Source organism: Megalobrama amblycephala, linkage group LG15 (assembly GCF_018812025.1).
Source record: "Megalobrama amblycephala isolate DHTTF-2021 linkage group LG15, ASM1881202v1, whole genome shotgun sequence".
NCBI classification, from domain to species: domain Eukaryota; kingdom Metazoa; phylum Chordata; class Actinopteri; order Cypriniformes; family Xenocyprididae; genus Megalobrama; species Megalobrama amblycephala.
The window spans coordinates 8653908-8668718 of record NC_063058.1 but is presented as its reverse complement, the minus strand read 5'-3'; the positions used below and the strand labels follow the sequence as shown (position 1 = coordinate 8668718).

At 37.0% G+C, this 14811-nt stretch overlaps 1 protein-coding gene across 2 annotated transcripts; it reads left to right on the top strand.

The window, feature by feature from the left end:
- Window positions 1–683: 683 nt before the first annotated feature.
- Window positions 684–12864, top strand: LOC125247641 (dual specificity protein phosphatase MPK-4). Of its 2 annotated transcripts, XM_048159051.1 has the most exons (5): window positions 684–807; window positions 1244–1332; window positions 6556–6642; window positions 9597–9778; window positions 9877–12864. In XM_048159051.1, exons 2-5 carry the CDS (start codon window positions 1254–1256, stop codon window positions 10747–10749), a joined length of 1221 nt encoding a protein of 406 aa, XP_048015008.1. In that variant the 5' UTR covers window positions 684–807; window positions 1244–1253; the 3' UTR covers window positions 10750–12864. The 2 variants fall into 2 exon arrangements, with proteins under 2 accessions (XP_048015008.1, XP_048015009.1); XM_048159052.1 differs by lacking the exons at window positions 684–807; window positions 1244–1332 and adding an exon at window positions 9209–9284.
- Window positions 12865–14811: the final 1947 nt, after the last annotated feature.

Here is a 14811-nt window from a genome sequence, read left to right as displayed (position 1 = left end):
TAGACTTTTATGTTTAATTTGATTCAGTTTCCTGTATCTAGTTTTGTAGTTCCCCCGTAACTCCCTGATTGCTTGCACCTCTTTTTAATTAATGTCAATGCATATAATGGTGCATTAAAGTCATGTCAGAAAGATTGTATTTATGATTTGATTGCACTTGAATGCCACTACAAAGTCATAAATACAAGTAGGAAACTTTTTTTTTGAGCCCCGAGTTTTATGAGTTGGGGCGTGTCAGTGAGAAACGTGGTGGAATACATAAATTAAAAACATAAAAAACCTTGCTGTAGTTCGTTATTCTTGCTTCAATGAAAGTGAATTGAATGCACCTAACGTTGTAAACACGACTTCCCAACATGAAATGTGAACTTCCCAGGAGGACTTGAACACACCATATAGTCCAAGTGTTAGTTTATTGTTTGTTTCCTGTATCCTCGTATTCTTATTTCTTACATTTACTTTGTTCCTGCTCTTTGTGTTCCTTGTTTCCTGTTGATTTTGATTTATTAAATGTTACTGCCTTCCTTAATGAGTTGAAATGAATTGAGAGGCTAAAACTTAACATTTGCTGATAAGAATTCACACTTTCACACTGCATGACTATTTAAATTATCGAAGGTGGAAAAAAGAATATAATCAGCACCTTATATAATTTAAAGCCAAAATGAATTTCAACTAAACTCTTTTCAAGCTTGTCTGCCCACTACGGACAACTACATTTCCCAGGATGCGTAGCATGTCGCTTCCGTGACGTTATTGTCCACGTGAGCTTCATTCAGCTGAGCGCTGCAAAGATGAATGGCTGGGGTTTGTTTAAAACAATCTTATGTGTAATATAATTTCTGGTTACAAACGTTATAAACGTCTTGTATGTCTGTCTGATGTTTGTTACTGTGTGCTGTTTTGAGTCGCGTGCATGCACTGATACAGCACATCCATCCGGATGGAGCTGTACACACACATCTGATGAGGCATAAACGCTCATTTAACGCTGTGATGGTTTTACCCGAGCCATTCACTGTGCGTTTATATAATAATGACTGTGTTCGGCAGCATGAAAGCAGTATTTGATCGTGAAATCACGCCATATATTTGTGTAACAGACTGTCTTGGAATGCTTGAGTGCGGGGGTGTCTGTCTGTCCCCTTCACTGCAGTCGCACATCTGACCAGCATATGCATGCTTCACACTGCAAATATCACTTATGATGGGAAATAAACGTGATTGCTCATGTTGTTTACAGGGGGTGGAAGATGGAAACGCTGGAAAAATGGAGCAGAGACATCATGGCACCTCATCAGCTGGATAAGAAAAAGCATTCCAAACAAAATGGTGAGATTTGCTTCAAACCTGTCTTTCCAAAAATTCTTTACTTTTATTAAATACCATATATTTACATAGAAGCAGTTGCTAGTAATTCAATGTGTGTCTATATTATATATATATATATATATATATATATATATATATATATATATATATATATATATATATATATATATATATATATAATTAACGTGTTTAATGTAAATATACCAACCTTCTTGGACTAATAATGATCACCATATTAATAAAAGAAAATAAAAAAAGTCAGCATGGCCTTGATTAGTCATTAAAGGGTTAGTTCACCCAAAAATGAAAATTATGTCATTAATGACTCACCCTCATGTCGTTCCAAACCTGTAAGACCTCCGTTCATCTTCGGAACACAGTTTAAGATATTTTAGTCCGAGAGCTTTCTGTCCCTCCATTGAAAATGTATGTATGGTATACTGTCCATGTCCAGAAAGGTAATAAAAACATCATCAAAGTAGTCCATGTGACATCAGTGGGTTAGTTAGAAGTTTTTGAAGCATCTAAAATACATTTTGGTCCAAAAATAACAAAAACTACGACTTTATTCAGCATTGTATTCTCTTCTGGGTCTGTTGTATATCCGCTTTCGCTCCACAGTGACGCTGCTGCTTCTTCTTCTTTCCTGTTTTACACAGGAAATTGCTATATTTTTTAAAATGGTGCGTAGGTGTGCATGTCACGGATGTCCTAATCCCGTCACTGTCCAGAGCCGAAAAAAAAAACCAACAAAATTTTAACAGTATTTTACTGTATTCTGTCACCTTCATGTATTATTTTGATTTATAGGTTTTTTCCCCAATGTAAATTATTGATAATTACTTTTACTTCCATAAACTCAACTCAACAAAATTTTTATTTATAAAGCACTTTCAGAACCATTAAAATGGACCAAAATGTTTATAGTGGAAAGATACTGATGATGTGATATCGAAAACTTTTTGTCTGTGCACATATTTGGTATGCACTGAGCACTTTTGTTTTTATGGTCAGTTTTGTTCGGTCGTTGACATTGCTTTCAACTTTCAAAAACATGTCCTGTTAAATCTATTATAATTTTTACTACATATGGTAAGGTACCTTAAAGGGTTAGTTCACCCAAAAATGAAAATAATGTCATTTATTACTCACCCTCATGTCGTTCCACACTCGTAAGACCTTCTTTCATCTTCGGAACACAAATTAAGATATTTTGTTGAAATCCGATGACTCCGTGAGGCCTGCATAGCCAGCAATGACATTTCCTCTCTCAAGATCCATTAATGTACTAAAAACATATTTACAGTTGTGGCCAGAATTATTAGCCCCCTTCATAAATATGATCAAATATGACTCTAAAAATAAATCTGCATTGTTTATCCTTTTGATCTTTAATTTATAAAATTAGCAAAAATCTAACCTTTCATTGAAGGAAAAGAATTGAAAGTAGGGGGGAAATAACATTATGAAATAAATGTTTTTCTCCAAAACACGTTGACCACAATTATTAGCACCCTTTTATTCAATACTTTTTGCAACCTCCTTTTGCCAAGAGAACAGCTCTGAGTCTTCTTCTAAAATGCCTGATGAGTTTGGAGAACACCTGACAAGAGATCAGAGACAATTCCTCCATACAGAATCTCTCCAGATCCTTCAGATTCCCAGCTCCATGTTGGTGCTTCTTCTCTTCAGTTCACTCCACTCATTTTCTTTAGGGTTCAGGTCAGGGGACTGGGATGGCCATGTCAGAAGCTTCATTTTGTGCTCAGTGACCCATTTTTGTGCTGGTTTTGATGTTTGTTTTGGATCATTGTCCCGACGGATGATCCAACCACAGCCCATTATAAGATTTCTAGCAGAAGTGGTCAGGTTTTGATTTTTTATCTGTTGGTATTTGATAGAATCCATGATGCCATGTATCTGAACAAGATGTCCAGGACCTCCAGCACAAAAATAGGCTCACAACATTAAAGATCCAGCAGTATATTTAACTGTGGGCATGGGGCACTTTTTATCCATGTGTGCACCAAATCCATCTGGTGGGTTTGCTGCCAAAAAGCTCTTTATTTAGTTTCATCTGTCCATAGAAGCCAGTCCCGTTTGAAGTTCCAGTCTTGTCTGACAACTGAATATGCAGGAGATTGTTTCTGGATGAGAGCAGAGGATTTTTCTTGAAACCCTCCTGAACAACTTGTGGGGATGTAGGTGCTTTTGATAATTTTTTTTAGGCTTTCTGAGATTCAAGACTCAACTAATCCCTGCAATTCCAGCTGTGATCCTTGGAGAGTCTTTGGCCACTTAAACATTCCCTCCTCACTGCACATTAGGACGATTTAGACACACGTCCTCTTCCAGGCAGATTTGTAACATCTTTAGTTTATTGGAACTTCTCAATTATTGCCTTGATAGTGGAAATGGGGATTTTCAATGCTTCAGCTATTTTCTTACAGCCACTTTCTATTTTGTGATGCTCAACAATCATTTGCTACACATCAGAACTATATTCTTTGTTTTTTTCTCATTGTGATGAATGATTACGGGAATTTGGCCTTTGTGTTTCCACATGTTTATACTCCTGTGGAACAGGAAGTCATGACTGGACAATTTCATGTTCATGATCACCCCGGTGAGCTAAAAAAATGTAAATATGAATGGGAATATACTTCAGAGATATTTTACTCATAAAAAATTCTATGGGTGCTAATAATTGTGGTCAACGTGTTTTGGAGAAAAACATTTATTTCTTAATGTTATTTTCCCCCCACTTTCAATTCTTTTCCTTCAATGAAAGGTTAGATTTTTGCTAATTTTATGAATTAAAGATCAAAAGGATAAACAATGCAGATTTATTTTTAGAGTCATCTTTGATCATATTTATGAAGGGGGCTAATAATTCTGGCCACAACTGTAAATCAGTTCATGTGAGTACAGTGGTTCAATATTAATATTATAAAGCGACGAGAATATTTTTTGTGCACCAAAAAAAAAACAAAAGAAAATAATAACTTATCTAGTGATGGCCAATTTCAAAACACTGCTTCATGAAGCTTCGGAGCGTTATGAATCTGATTTGACATGTGATCCGAATCATGATTCGACACAAAAGATTCATAATGCTCCGAAGCTTCATGAAGCAGTGTTTTGAAATCAGCCATCACTATATAAGTTTAGTTTTTTTGAAATATTACCAAAAAATATTCTAATATACCAAAAATATTCTCGTAAAATGTAATCAAATGTGGTGCATCACACATGGACTTCTGGGAACTTCTTTTTACAGATTTCACTTATAAGTGACCAAAATGTTTTGCTTAAAAAAACAACAACAACACAATTTTAACAGTATTTTACTGTATACTGTCACCTTCATGTATTATCTTGATTTATAGTTTTTTTCCCAGTGTAAATTATTGATCAATCCTTTTACTTCCATAAACGTTTACAGTGGAAAGTTACATATTTGGTATGCACTGAGCACTTTTGTTTTTATGGTCAGCTTAATGTTTTGTTCGGTCGTTGACATTGCTTTCAACTTTCAAAAACATGTCCTGTTAAATCTATTATAATTTTTACTGCATATGGTAAGGTACCTTAAAATGAACAGGTTTTACTGTAGCATCTTACATACATTCATTTTCTATTAAAAATATTTTTACTGTGTAAGTATGTATCTTTATTTTTATGTTATGATAAGGGTTTCTCATGGGCATTAAAAAACTGAAATAACGGAATGGAAGAGGCCTGGAAAAGTATCTTTATTTTGTAATTAATAACTATGATTAATACAAAAGTTATGAAAATGTAAGTATTTCATTGACTAGTACTGTCTGCAAAATTCAGTGAAGATACACTGTAAAAAGTAATACGCTATATCTACTCTATAAAATTTGGGCAACAGATTACAAGCAATTTTATTAATTAAATTCAACAAATAGAATTGAGTTAGAATTAATCAAATTGATTCCTTAAATTTCAACCATTTAAAACGAGTAACATTTAAGTAGAATTTATACAAAAATATCTGAATAACAGACATCAAAGATGAATTAAGAACTGTTTATTTTTTATTACCAAAACTGAAGACACCCGATGATAAACTGAATCACTGAAGGAAAGAGAAATGCAATAATTAAGAGAGGTTTAGATGTTGATGTTGATTTTATTGAAAATGGTTGGTCACCATTATGACAATCAGTGTTTCGTTTAGTTGGGTAGTTTGATTCTTTGTTTTTTTATGTCACTTTGTGGTTTTTGTAATGGTGTTTGCTAATTTTACACATTTTAAATTGTTGACTTTTAAGCAATTCATTTGATTAATTCTAACTCAGTTCTTATGTTGAATTTAACTAATAACATTGCTCGTAATCTGTTGCCACAATTTTAGTAGATAGATAGAGCGTGTTACTTTTACTTGTACATCATATTTCCAAACACAGACTTAAAGGGGTCATGAATTGAGAAATCAATTTTTCCTTGAGCTTTTGATATATAAGAGGTCATCGTACTATAAGAATACCCTGTAAGTTTCAGAACTAAAAACTTTCTTGTTAGTCCAATAAAAGCTTTTATTGTCACCAAGCCCAGCAAATATCTGATCCTGGAATGTGCCTATCTATGACATAGATAGGTTAAACGCCACCTCCGCAGAAGAAATCAACGCCTACTTCATCGTTGCAACATTAGCCCCGCCCACTGGCGTGTTAGTGAGATGAGAAGGAGAGAAGAGCGATACAGGACAAAAATAACATTACCTTTCAAAGGATTCTAATGCTAGGAATATCGTTATTTATTTTCAACAATGTGAATGTCTCATTTGAGCTTTATTTATTTGTATTCAGTATTTCACTGTGGATTCTTTGGTAAATCAGTCGCATTTCGGCACAGATTATGTTCTTTTCCATTTTAAGCTTCCTGATATTTTACATTTTAAGCTTCTGAATTATTATGTTTCCAAACATCAAACTTTGCACCCCTTAAGTTTTTGTGATTCGACCTACACCACAACCATGAACCGTGATTTATTTTCTAGAGACCGACTGATTGGATGAAAGTTTTTATATACACCCCTGAGCGCAGACATGGACTAAAACCACCAAACTCCAGTTTAGGTTTCATAGAATCTTTGTTTTTCTTCACCCTTCTGGTGATTTGTTTCTGGTTCAGACAACCTTAGTATTTCACTGTCATTTATTCTGCTTTATTCTTTTGTTCTATTTTATCCAGGCATGATTGCAAAAAATCTACTTAACTCTCTCAAGATTCGCAATCGTTTGCAGCTCCAGCCCATTTCTCGTTCAGAATGTGCCACTGGTAAGTACTACAGTATGTGTTTGGATTATTTAGGACATCACATGTTGTTTTCTGTATTCTGCAGACATTCGTGTACTGTATGTCACTGTCTATCAAATATTTATTTCTGTTAAATATCTTATTAGTATGTTCTCCATGGGTATTCGGTCCATTTGTCATTAAAATCTTAACAAACCTAATTTAGTAAAATAAGAGCAAATTGAAAACTTTATTTCAATTAAAAGAAAGCTTAAGAAATAACAAGGAATTTCATATTGAGAATCTGGGCTACAGATTGTGTATGCTTTGTCATTGTATGGAATGGTTTAATTTTTTAAATTGGCAATGCTTCATGAGTCTGAATGTCTTTCGGCACTGTTGACATTGGTTGTTTTTTACCAGCTAATGTGCAGATACCTAAAATTTAGTTGCAGCTGAACGAATACTCAGGCAGATTTTGTCACACTAGCTTTTTAGCATTGTGTCGTGTAAACAAACATACACAGTCAATTGGTGGAACAATGAAACGATGGAATGGCTGTCTGAAGTGAGATATGTGGGAGTATTAATGCCTGAGTCGTGTTGTCCTGGATCAAACTCTCAGCTCCATTAATGAATGTCCACATTGAATCACACACTCGCTGACAGACAGGTGCCTTGTAAGGCTTAAAGGATTAGTCCACTTTTAAATAAAATTTTCCTGATAATTTACTCACCCCCATATCATCCAAGATGTTCATGTCTTTCTTTCTTCAGTCGAAAAGAAATTAAGGTTTTTGATGAAAACATTCCAGGATTATTCTCCTTATAGTGGACTTCAATGGCCTCCAGACGGTTGAAGGTTAAAATTACAGTTTCAGTGCAGCTTCAAAGGGCTTTAAACGATACCAGACGAGGAATGAGGGACTTATCTAGCGAAAAGATCGGTCATTTTCGAAAAAAATACAACTGTATATGCTTTATAAACACAAATTATCGTCTTGCTCGTGCTTCTGCTTTCCGCATTCTTCAAAAAGCTTATGCCATACGTACTACCGCTATGCCCAGGAGTTGTTAGAATGCCCACAATCATCATGTCGATAGAACATCTTAAACTTTGCGGCCTTAGTTGGCAAAAGTAACAGAAAACAAACACAGACTTAAAGGGGTCATGAATTGAGAAATCAATTTTTCCTTGAGCTTTTGATATATAGAGGTCATCGTACTATAAGAATACCCTGTAAGTTTCAGAACTAAAAACTTTCTTGTTAGTCCAATAAAAGCTTTTATTGTCACCAAGCCCAGCAAACATCTGATCCTGGAATGTGCCTATCTATGACATAGATAGGTTAAACGCCACCTCCGCAGAAGAAATCAACGCCTACTTCATCGTTGCAACATTAGCCCCGCCCACTGGCGTGTTAGTGAGATGAGAAGGAGAGAAGAGCGATACAGGACAAAAATAACATTACCTTTCAAAGGATTCTAATGCTAGGAATATCGTTATTTATTTTCAACAATGTGAATGTCTCATTTGAGCTTTATTTATTTGTATTCAGTATTTCACTGTGGATTCTTTGGTAAATCAGTCGCATTTCGGCACAGATTTGCAAACAGACTTTTACGATATGGACTCGACAGTAATGCAACAACATGTAAGTAACTGTGTTAATTTTAATGCCTGATCTGATGATATGATTCATGTACAGTCAGATTTTCTTTGTCTATGTGTCAGTAGATCAAACTAATGGTCAACTTCAGACTAAATGGTCAACTTCACGTTGTTTCTCTTAGTAGGATGAACATAATCTGTTATTTAAATAATTAAATTATATATAGAATGTGTTCACAGAACGCTTCCTTTGCAATTGCTGGAGCTGTCAAACCGCATGCGCTGGAGCTGTCAATCAAACCAAGCACCAAAACTCACGTTTTATTCAGCGAATCTCTTAGTTACATAGCGTTTGCACTGTTGGTTAGAATGAAAGCATTCGTTAGTGTGCAGAAATTGAGTTGCAATGACAAAATCACTGCTTTCATGTGCTCAACAACATGTCTGTGATAGGCTACAATGTTCATCACTGCAACCTTTCATGCCACGATCTAAATAATGCCATAGATCTAAATGTAATGCAGCACTTTTCATGCTTACTTAACCTTGAGAGCTGTAATAGTAAAAATGTTCTAAAAGTTTTGTTGAGAGCTATTTAAAATGGAAAGATGTTAGCCAATCACAGCAGACACGCCCCTTAAAACAGTGTGTTTATATAAGGACTAAAATCAAGGTAGGAAAAAGGCCTTTTATTTCTAAATCATGAGTTTTTTGTGCTGTAAAAAGCATACCCCAGGTAAAAGTAAAAGTGCACCCCAGGAAACATTATAAAACAATAAAACAACACAGTTCATGACCCCTTTACATTGGAATTCATTTTGAATTCAATTGGAATATGAATTCATAATATTTACCCATCACACCATCTGGTAGTATCTAGATCAGCAGCATTGTCGAAGGAGTTTTCTCCTTTCTTTGCATACTGAATTGATTGGTCTTTTCTTTCTTGAATCTATTTGACCATCTATATCGGGGTGGCTAACATCGGACCTGGAGAGTTCAGCTCCAACTCTAATCAAACACCTGAACAAGCTAATCAAGGCCTGAAGGGTTGCTAGAAAGCTATAGGCAGGTGAGTTTTTTATCAGGATTGGAGCTAAACTGTGCAGGACTGAGGTTCTTCAGAACCAGAGTTCGCCACCCTTGATCTATATGCATCTAAAACCATCTTGTTTACTCAGAACCAGATTTGTAGATGCATATTTTAATGCACCCATAAGGACCCTTTCACACTGAACATGAAAATGTGCAAGGTTATTTCAGCCAGTGAACTCTGTATTGTCAGAATTTAGCACGAAAGCACATTAATTCTTGTTAAAGAAAGTCTAGTTAAAAAAAAATCTCAGTTCCTGTTCATTGATCTCAATCGCTCTGTGTATCGAAGGCTCCTGTCCAGATCTGATGAATAGGAACGAGCAGCCTGACTCCCGGCCGCTAGCCATGGCCCTGACACCCCAACTACCCCCCAGGACCCATCGGCCCCTGTGTCTCTCGGTGTCCTCCGACAGCAATGGACGCTTTAAAGCTCTGGAGACTCAGGAATGGAAGAACAACCTCAAAGCTCAGGTAGGTGGAAGTACTTTCAAGTCTGCTGCTTGTAACTCATTGCAAAAAAGAATGTCCAGTTTGAAACCCTTTCTTAATGATGTGACTTTTTTTGTCAGATGGAGCAGGCCCATAGTGCCGGAGCAGCCAGCAGCACAGGTTCCCTGGAAAGAGCGTCTCTCTTTTGCGCTTCTGGCTCCACCACCACCTCCAGCTCCGGCCTCTCCAGTCCGGTGGAGCACCTCACCAAGAGCAAGTCCTCTAGTCGCTTTTCACTCTTCTCCCCTCCTTGGAATAGCAGCTCTGAGTCTGACTCCAACCCACCTTCCCGCTCCGGATCCAAGAAAATGCGCAACTACAGTCGCAGAGCAGTTTCCGGCAGTGCCAAGACGGGCCCAGAGACTCCAGAGCCCAAGCAGAGCGTCTCTGAACACTTCCAGTACTCAGATCCTGTCATATCCAAGGTTACAGACTACATTTACGTGGGCAACCTGAACGCGGCTTATAGCGGACGTACGTTGTGCCGAAATAACATCGATAGCATCATTGACATGAGCAGCCTGCCTGGGGAGACTTGTTTGAGAGTCATTCCTTGTACTTGTTCAAGGGCTGTCAAGCATAGTTGGTCTCGGCTCAAAGTGGACATGAGCGACCTTCCGGACACCGTCCAAGAAGGCCTCGCCCTCAAGCACCGCTGCTTCGAGGACATCAATGAGTGCATCGATGCCTCCACGGAGAAGAGGAAACGAGTGTTGGTGCATTGTCGTGATGGTTTTTCCCTCGCCCCCACTTGTATTATTCAATACCTCATGGTCAAACAAAATATGAGGCTTATTGCCGCCTACGAGCTGCTCAGAGCCAAACACCCTGTCAACATTCGCGAGTCCCATCAGAACGTTCTGGTAAGTCTCGAAAGAGCTTTGCGACCAGGGGGGAACACGGACCCTGAGTGCTTTAAACAGGCCATATCCCGCAAAGTGGCTTGGACCTGATAGAGAACCTTGGGGAACCTCCATTTTATTTGAAGTTTTTGTAGTTTGTGCTTTTATTTTGTACATTATTTCCTCTGTTAACAGTGAAAGGCAGCTTTTTTTGTGTTTTAACTGAGCTGGATGTCATGGTGTGAGTACTAACTGTGAAAATTACTTAAGTTGTTCAGTGGCCATTTTAGAGAAACACAGCTTGAGAATTTGAGTCATTCATTTTGCTTCTGGATAAACGAGAACAAACACGCTTTTTTGCAGCTGCTAAGCAATGGGATTTGTTTGGGAATATATCTCTTATTTATTCTTCTTCACATGGGTACATAGCCATGCTGTGCAGGTTTATGCTGAGAAAGAAATTTAGTGGGAGCTCTCAGGAGATGAAATGATGTCACACATGACTGCAAACGCCAATACTAAGGCTGAAACGTCAAACTGGAGTACTATCAACTAAACATCTCAAACACTTTCTTAACAGATTGAGGACTAAATATGATTAGTCTTTGTATCTGGCAGTACAAAGCACAACCTTTGTTGGCCTCCTTATTCATTTGAAAATTAGTTGATATTTCTCTGCGTTTATCCAGGGTTGAAAGATACACAGTAAGAGTAGTCCTCTATGAGGAGTCATTTCATTTACTAAGCGTCTTTTATTAAATGTGTAATATTCAACATGTTTGATCAAATACTAATTTCAGTGCTTGGAAAAAATGTGAATTTTGCGATTATGTAAAGCATTGAAACTGTCCCACTTTATACCTTTTATGGAGTGTTGGTATTTGGAAAATGAACTGAAACGAGTTGTGGAGCAATGCTCAGTTGCAAAGGCTTGATATTGCACTATCCACAAGGAAATGCACAAGTTTGCTTACATGTGGCTTAGTTTGATTTAATGTTGCGCAGTGAATATAGATCAAAATATTTTTATGATAATGTTTATGCTTATATATACTGATTGTTGTTCATGGTTTGTATTGAATTTTTATTTTGCCATTTAGAAAAATGCAACAACCCTGATAGCACATGTATGTCACCAAGACATCTTGGATGCGTTTTCATTTAGAGAATCAGATTTTTTTTCTTTCTTTTGGACTGTTTGCAATTTGTTGAGATGATTCCTGATATAAATTACACCCAATTTATGTTGAAAGTGAACATCCCAATGCAACAAACCTTGATATCTCTATTTGTAATCAGTGAAGCTAACTATGCTAGCAGAGCAACATTGGGCGCTCATCGTGTCTACAGTTTTGTTGATTATAATGGGAGCAATCTAGTTTTATCACTTTGTAACACAGCTTGCTTATAGTGTACACTGGTAAGTTTTTGCAACATTTATGGTTTAAAATGCAAGTCAATCTGCTGGGTATTTAAAAAAAAAAAAATGTTTTTCTGATATCTGTACACAAAAGTGTGTGGTGTGTCTTGGTGACATATGTCTGCTTCTTGGGAAAACAGCTCTCAAATATTTGACATGGCTTATGCTTGTCAGCAGTGATTATTATATTTTGATATTTAGTGCGCGGTTTGGTGATGAAAGACCCTCCTGAGTTTTGGTGCCTTTTGTTTGAACTTGTCCAGTGTGATTATTGTGACATTCACTCGCGCACACTGTATGCACTCCATCAGGTATAGACAAATATGTCGTCTTTATGCTTTGAAATGTTCAGGAAATGCTCCATGTTGGTGTAATTTTGTGATGTATGGCAGAGATCAGTTCCATCTGAATAAGCTGTTGTAAAGTTTTCATTGCAGTGCTCACAGTGAATAGTGCCTGTACTTCAATCAGTGTGGTGGTGACGTCAATCAGTGTGATCATTACCTTCTTCTACGGGCCAGCAATTAGCTTCCAACATTAGCAAAGCTGTATTTAGATTCAAATGGAACATTTGCTATTGCTTTCTTCTTATTCATTAGCCTATTTAAATATATATTTTTTGGATGGCTGATCTCACCCTGTATAAAGGTCTAACAACATGAACTCTCAGGTTAACTTTATTGGCCTAGAAAACATTCTCAATGCGTTAGAAACCAGAATAATGTGAGGCAATGTATTTTCTGTATCACGTTTTTGAAGAAAATGCATTTGTACTTGTTGATATTAAAGAGAATCTAATGCACTGACTTTCTTGTCATGTGATTTGTTTGAGTAGAATTCTAGTGTGATCAACCCATGTGATCGTATTATTTTTAAGTATTTACAAATTTTATACAGAGTGTTGCTCATGTTACACAATATAGAAGCTATGGAATTGTAAGCTGAAGACCTAATGGATACCAGTGCTGTAATTTCACAAATAACTGCCCCTAGTTAGCCGAAGCATTTCTGTTGGTTATGTGGCTTTATCAGCAATTTGTTAGCAGTTTTTTAAACTCCACTGAAGACCATCAACCTTGGGTGGAGAACAGACTCAACATAACTAATATTTGCCACTCTTCTTGGGTGTTTCTACTTTGGGCAATTGTATTTTCAAGGGGTTAATTTTATTTTACCTGATTTCAACTTTTTACCTACCTTTTAATATTTATTTTTATTACTTTGCAAATGTCTTTTATATATTATGAAAATACATCAATATACATGTATTACAAAACTATTTTACATTATTAAAACTATGATTTGAACAAAGAGTAAAATAATCATAAACAATTTCAATATGTATTGTGTGAAAATTTCAGATAAAAAATTCCACTTGTATATACATACCAAAATCACATATAGCCTTTCCCACCACATATCCCAACGTCATGTATTCCAAACACCACCACACATCCCAACAACCCCTCATATCACCACATATACTGAATACCCCACAACAGGGGTTCTCAACCCTGGCCCTCAAGGTCCACTTTCCTGCAGAGTTTATCTCCAACCTTGATAAAACTCACCTGCCCATAACCTTCTAGTAATCCTGCAGACCTTGATTAGGGTTGGAACAAAACTCTGCAGGAAAGTGGACCTGGGCTGCATTCCTTCCCTCGGTCTCGTTGACTCGGATGTACTTCATTGCTTACGTTGCATGAGTGCCCACTTCTGGCGGAATCTTTGCAATGGGCTGAACTGGAACGTCCTAAGCCCTTGATCACTTGGAATCCACAATGGAGCTGATTTATTATTTATTTTTTCCCCTTACAAATTTGTTTAATACAGCATTCTATATGTATATATGTGTGTTTTAAATGTTTAAAAAAATGTTTTTTAAAAATTGAAAAAAAGATTGAAAAAAAATTGAAAAACGCGCTTCAAAATGGCGGCAGGGATTCCCCCGAGGGGAAGTGTTTAGGGAAGTTTGTGAGTGCGTGTCTAAAACTGGAGTGGAATGCAGCCCTGCAATATCACAACAGCACCATATATACCCAGTTATCTCATTTATACAATTCCCCCAGATATATCTAATGTCATCACATAATACCCAATACACCAAAATATTTCCAATATAATTATACGGTAGACACCCAGACATACCCAGTATACCCACAATACAACAAATCCTCCCAATATCCCCATATATACCCGATGCCTCCACATTTACCAGAGAAAGGCCTCCTAGTTCAGCCAAGACTTGAACCGAGAACCTTCTTGCTGTGAAATCTGCAGGACGGTAGCCCAGCAGGAGCAGGATTGGACACCCCTGACATATACCAAATAGCACTTTATATACTCAGTACCCCTTTATATACCTGACACCACAAATGTACACACTCATTAACGAGTGTTGCTGAGAAAATGTCTCCAATTACTCATGTAAACTAGGTTCCTTGAAATGAGGGAACAAGACATTGCGTCATCAATGACGCTATGGGGAAACACCTTTCTCCTAGAATACTGAAGCCTGATTGGCATAATGAAATTGCATTGCAATGTCCAATGGTGTTCAAGCACACAAATTAGAGGCGGGAATGTGCCGTATATAATGATCCTAGCCGTCATTTTCTCAGAATCTTTCGACTGAACAAGCAATTGACGAAAAACCCTGAGCATAACTGACACGGTATGATCGCAATGTTCCCTTTCATTTGGCCTCTCAACTTTGCGTCATCAATTTGGAAGATAACTATTGCAGCAGTTGT

Coding starts and splice junctions, on each gene's coding strand:
- LOC125247641 (XM_048159051.1), top strand. CDS start 1,254: ATGGAAACGCTGGAAAAATGGAGCAGAGACATCATGGCACCTCATCAG. Junction 6,643..9,596: donor TCGTTCAGAATGTGCCACTG/GTAAGTACTACA, acceptor TGTGTATCGAAG/GCTCCTGTCCAGATCTGATG. Junction 9,779..9,876: donor AGAACAACCTCAAAGCTCAG/GTAGGTGGAAGT, acceptor TTTTTTTGTCAG/ATGGAGCAGGCCCATAGTGC.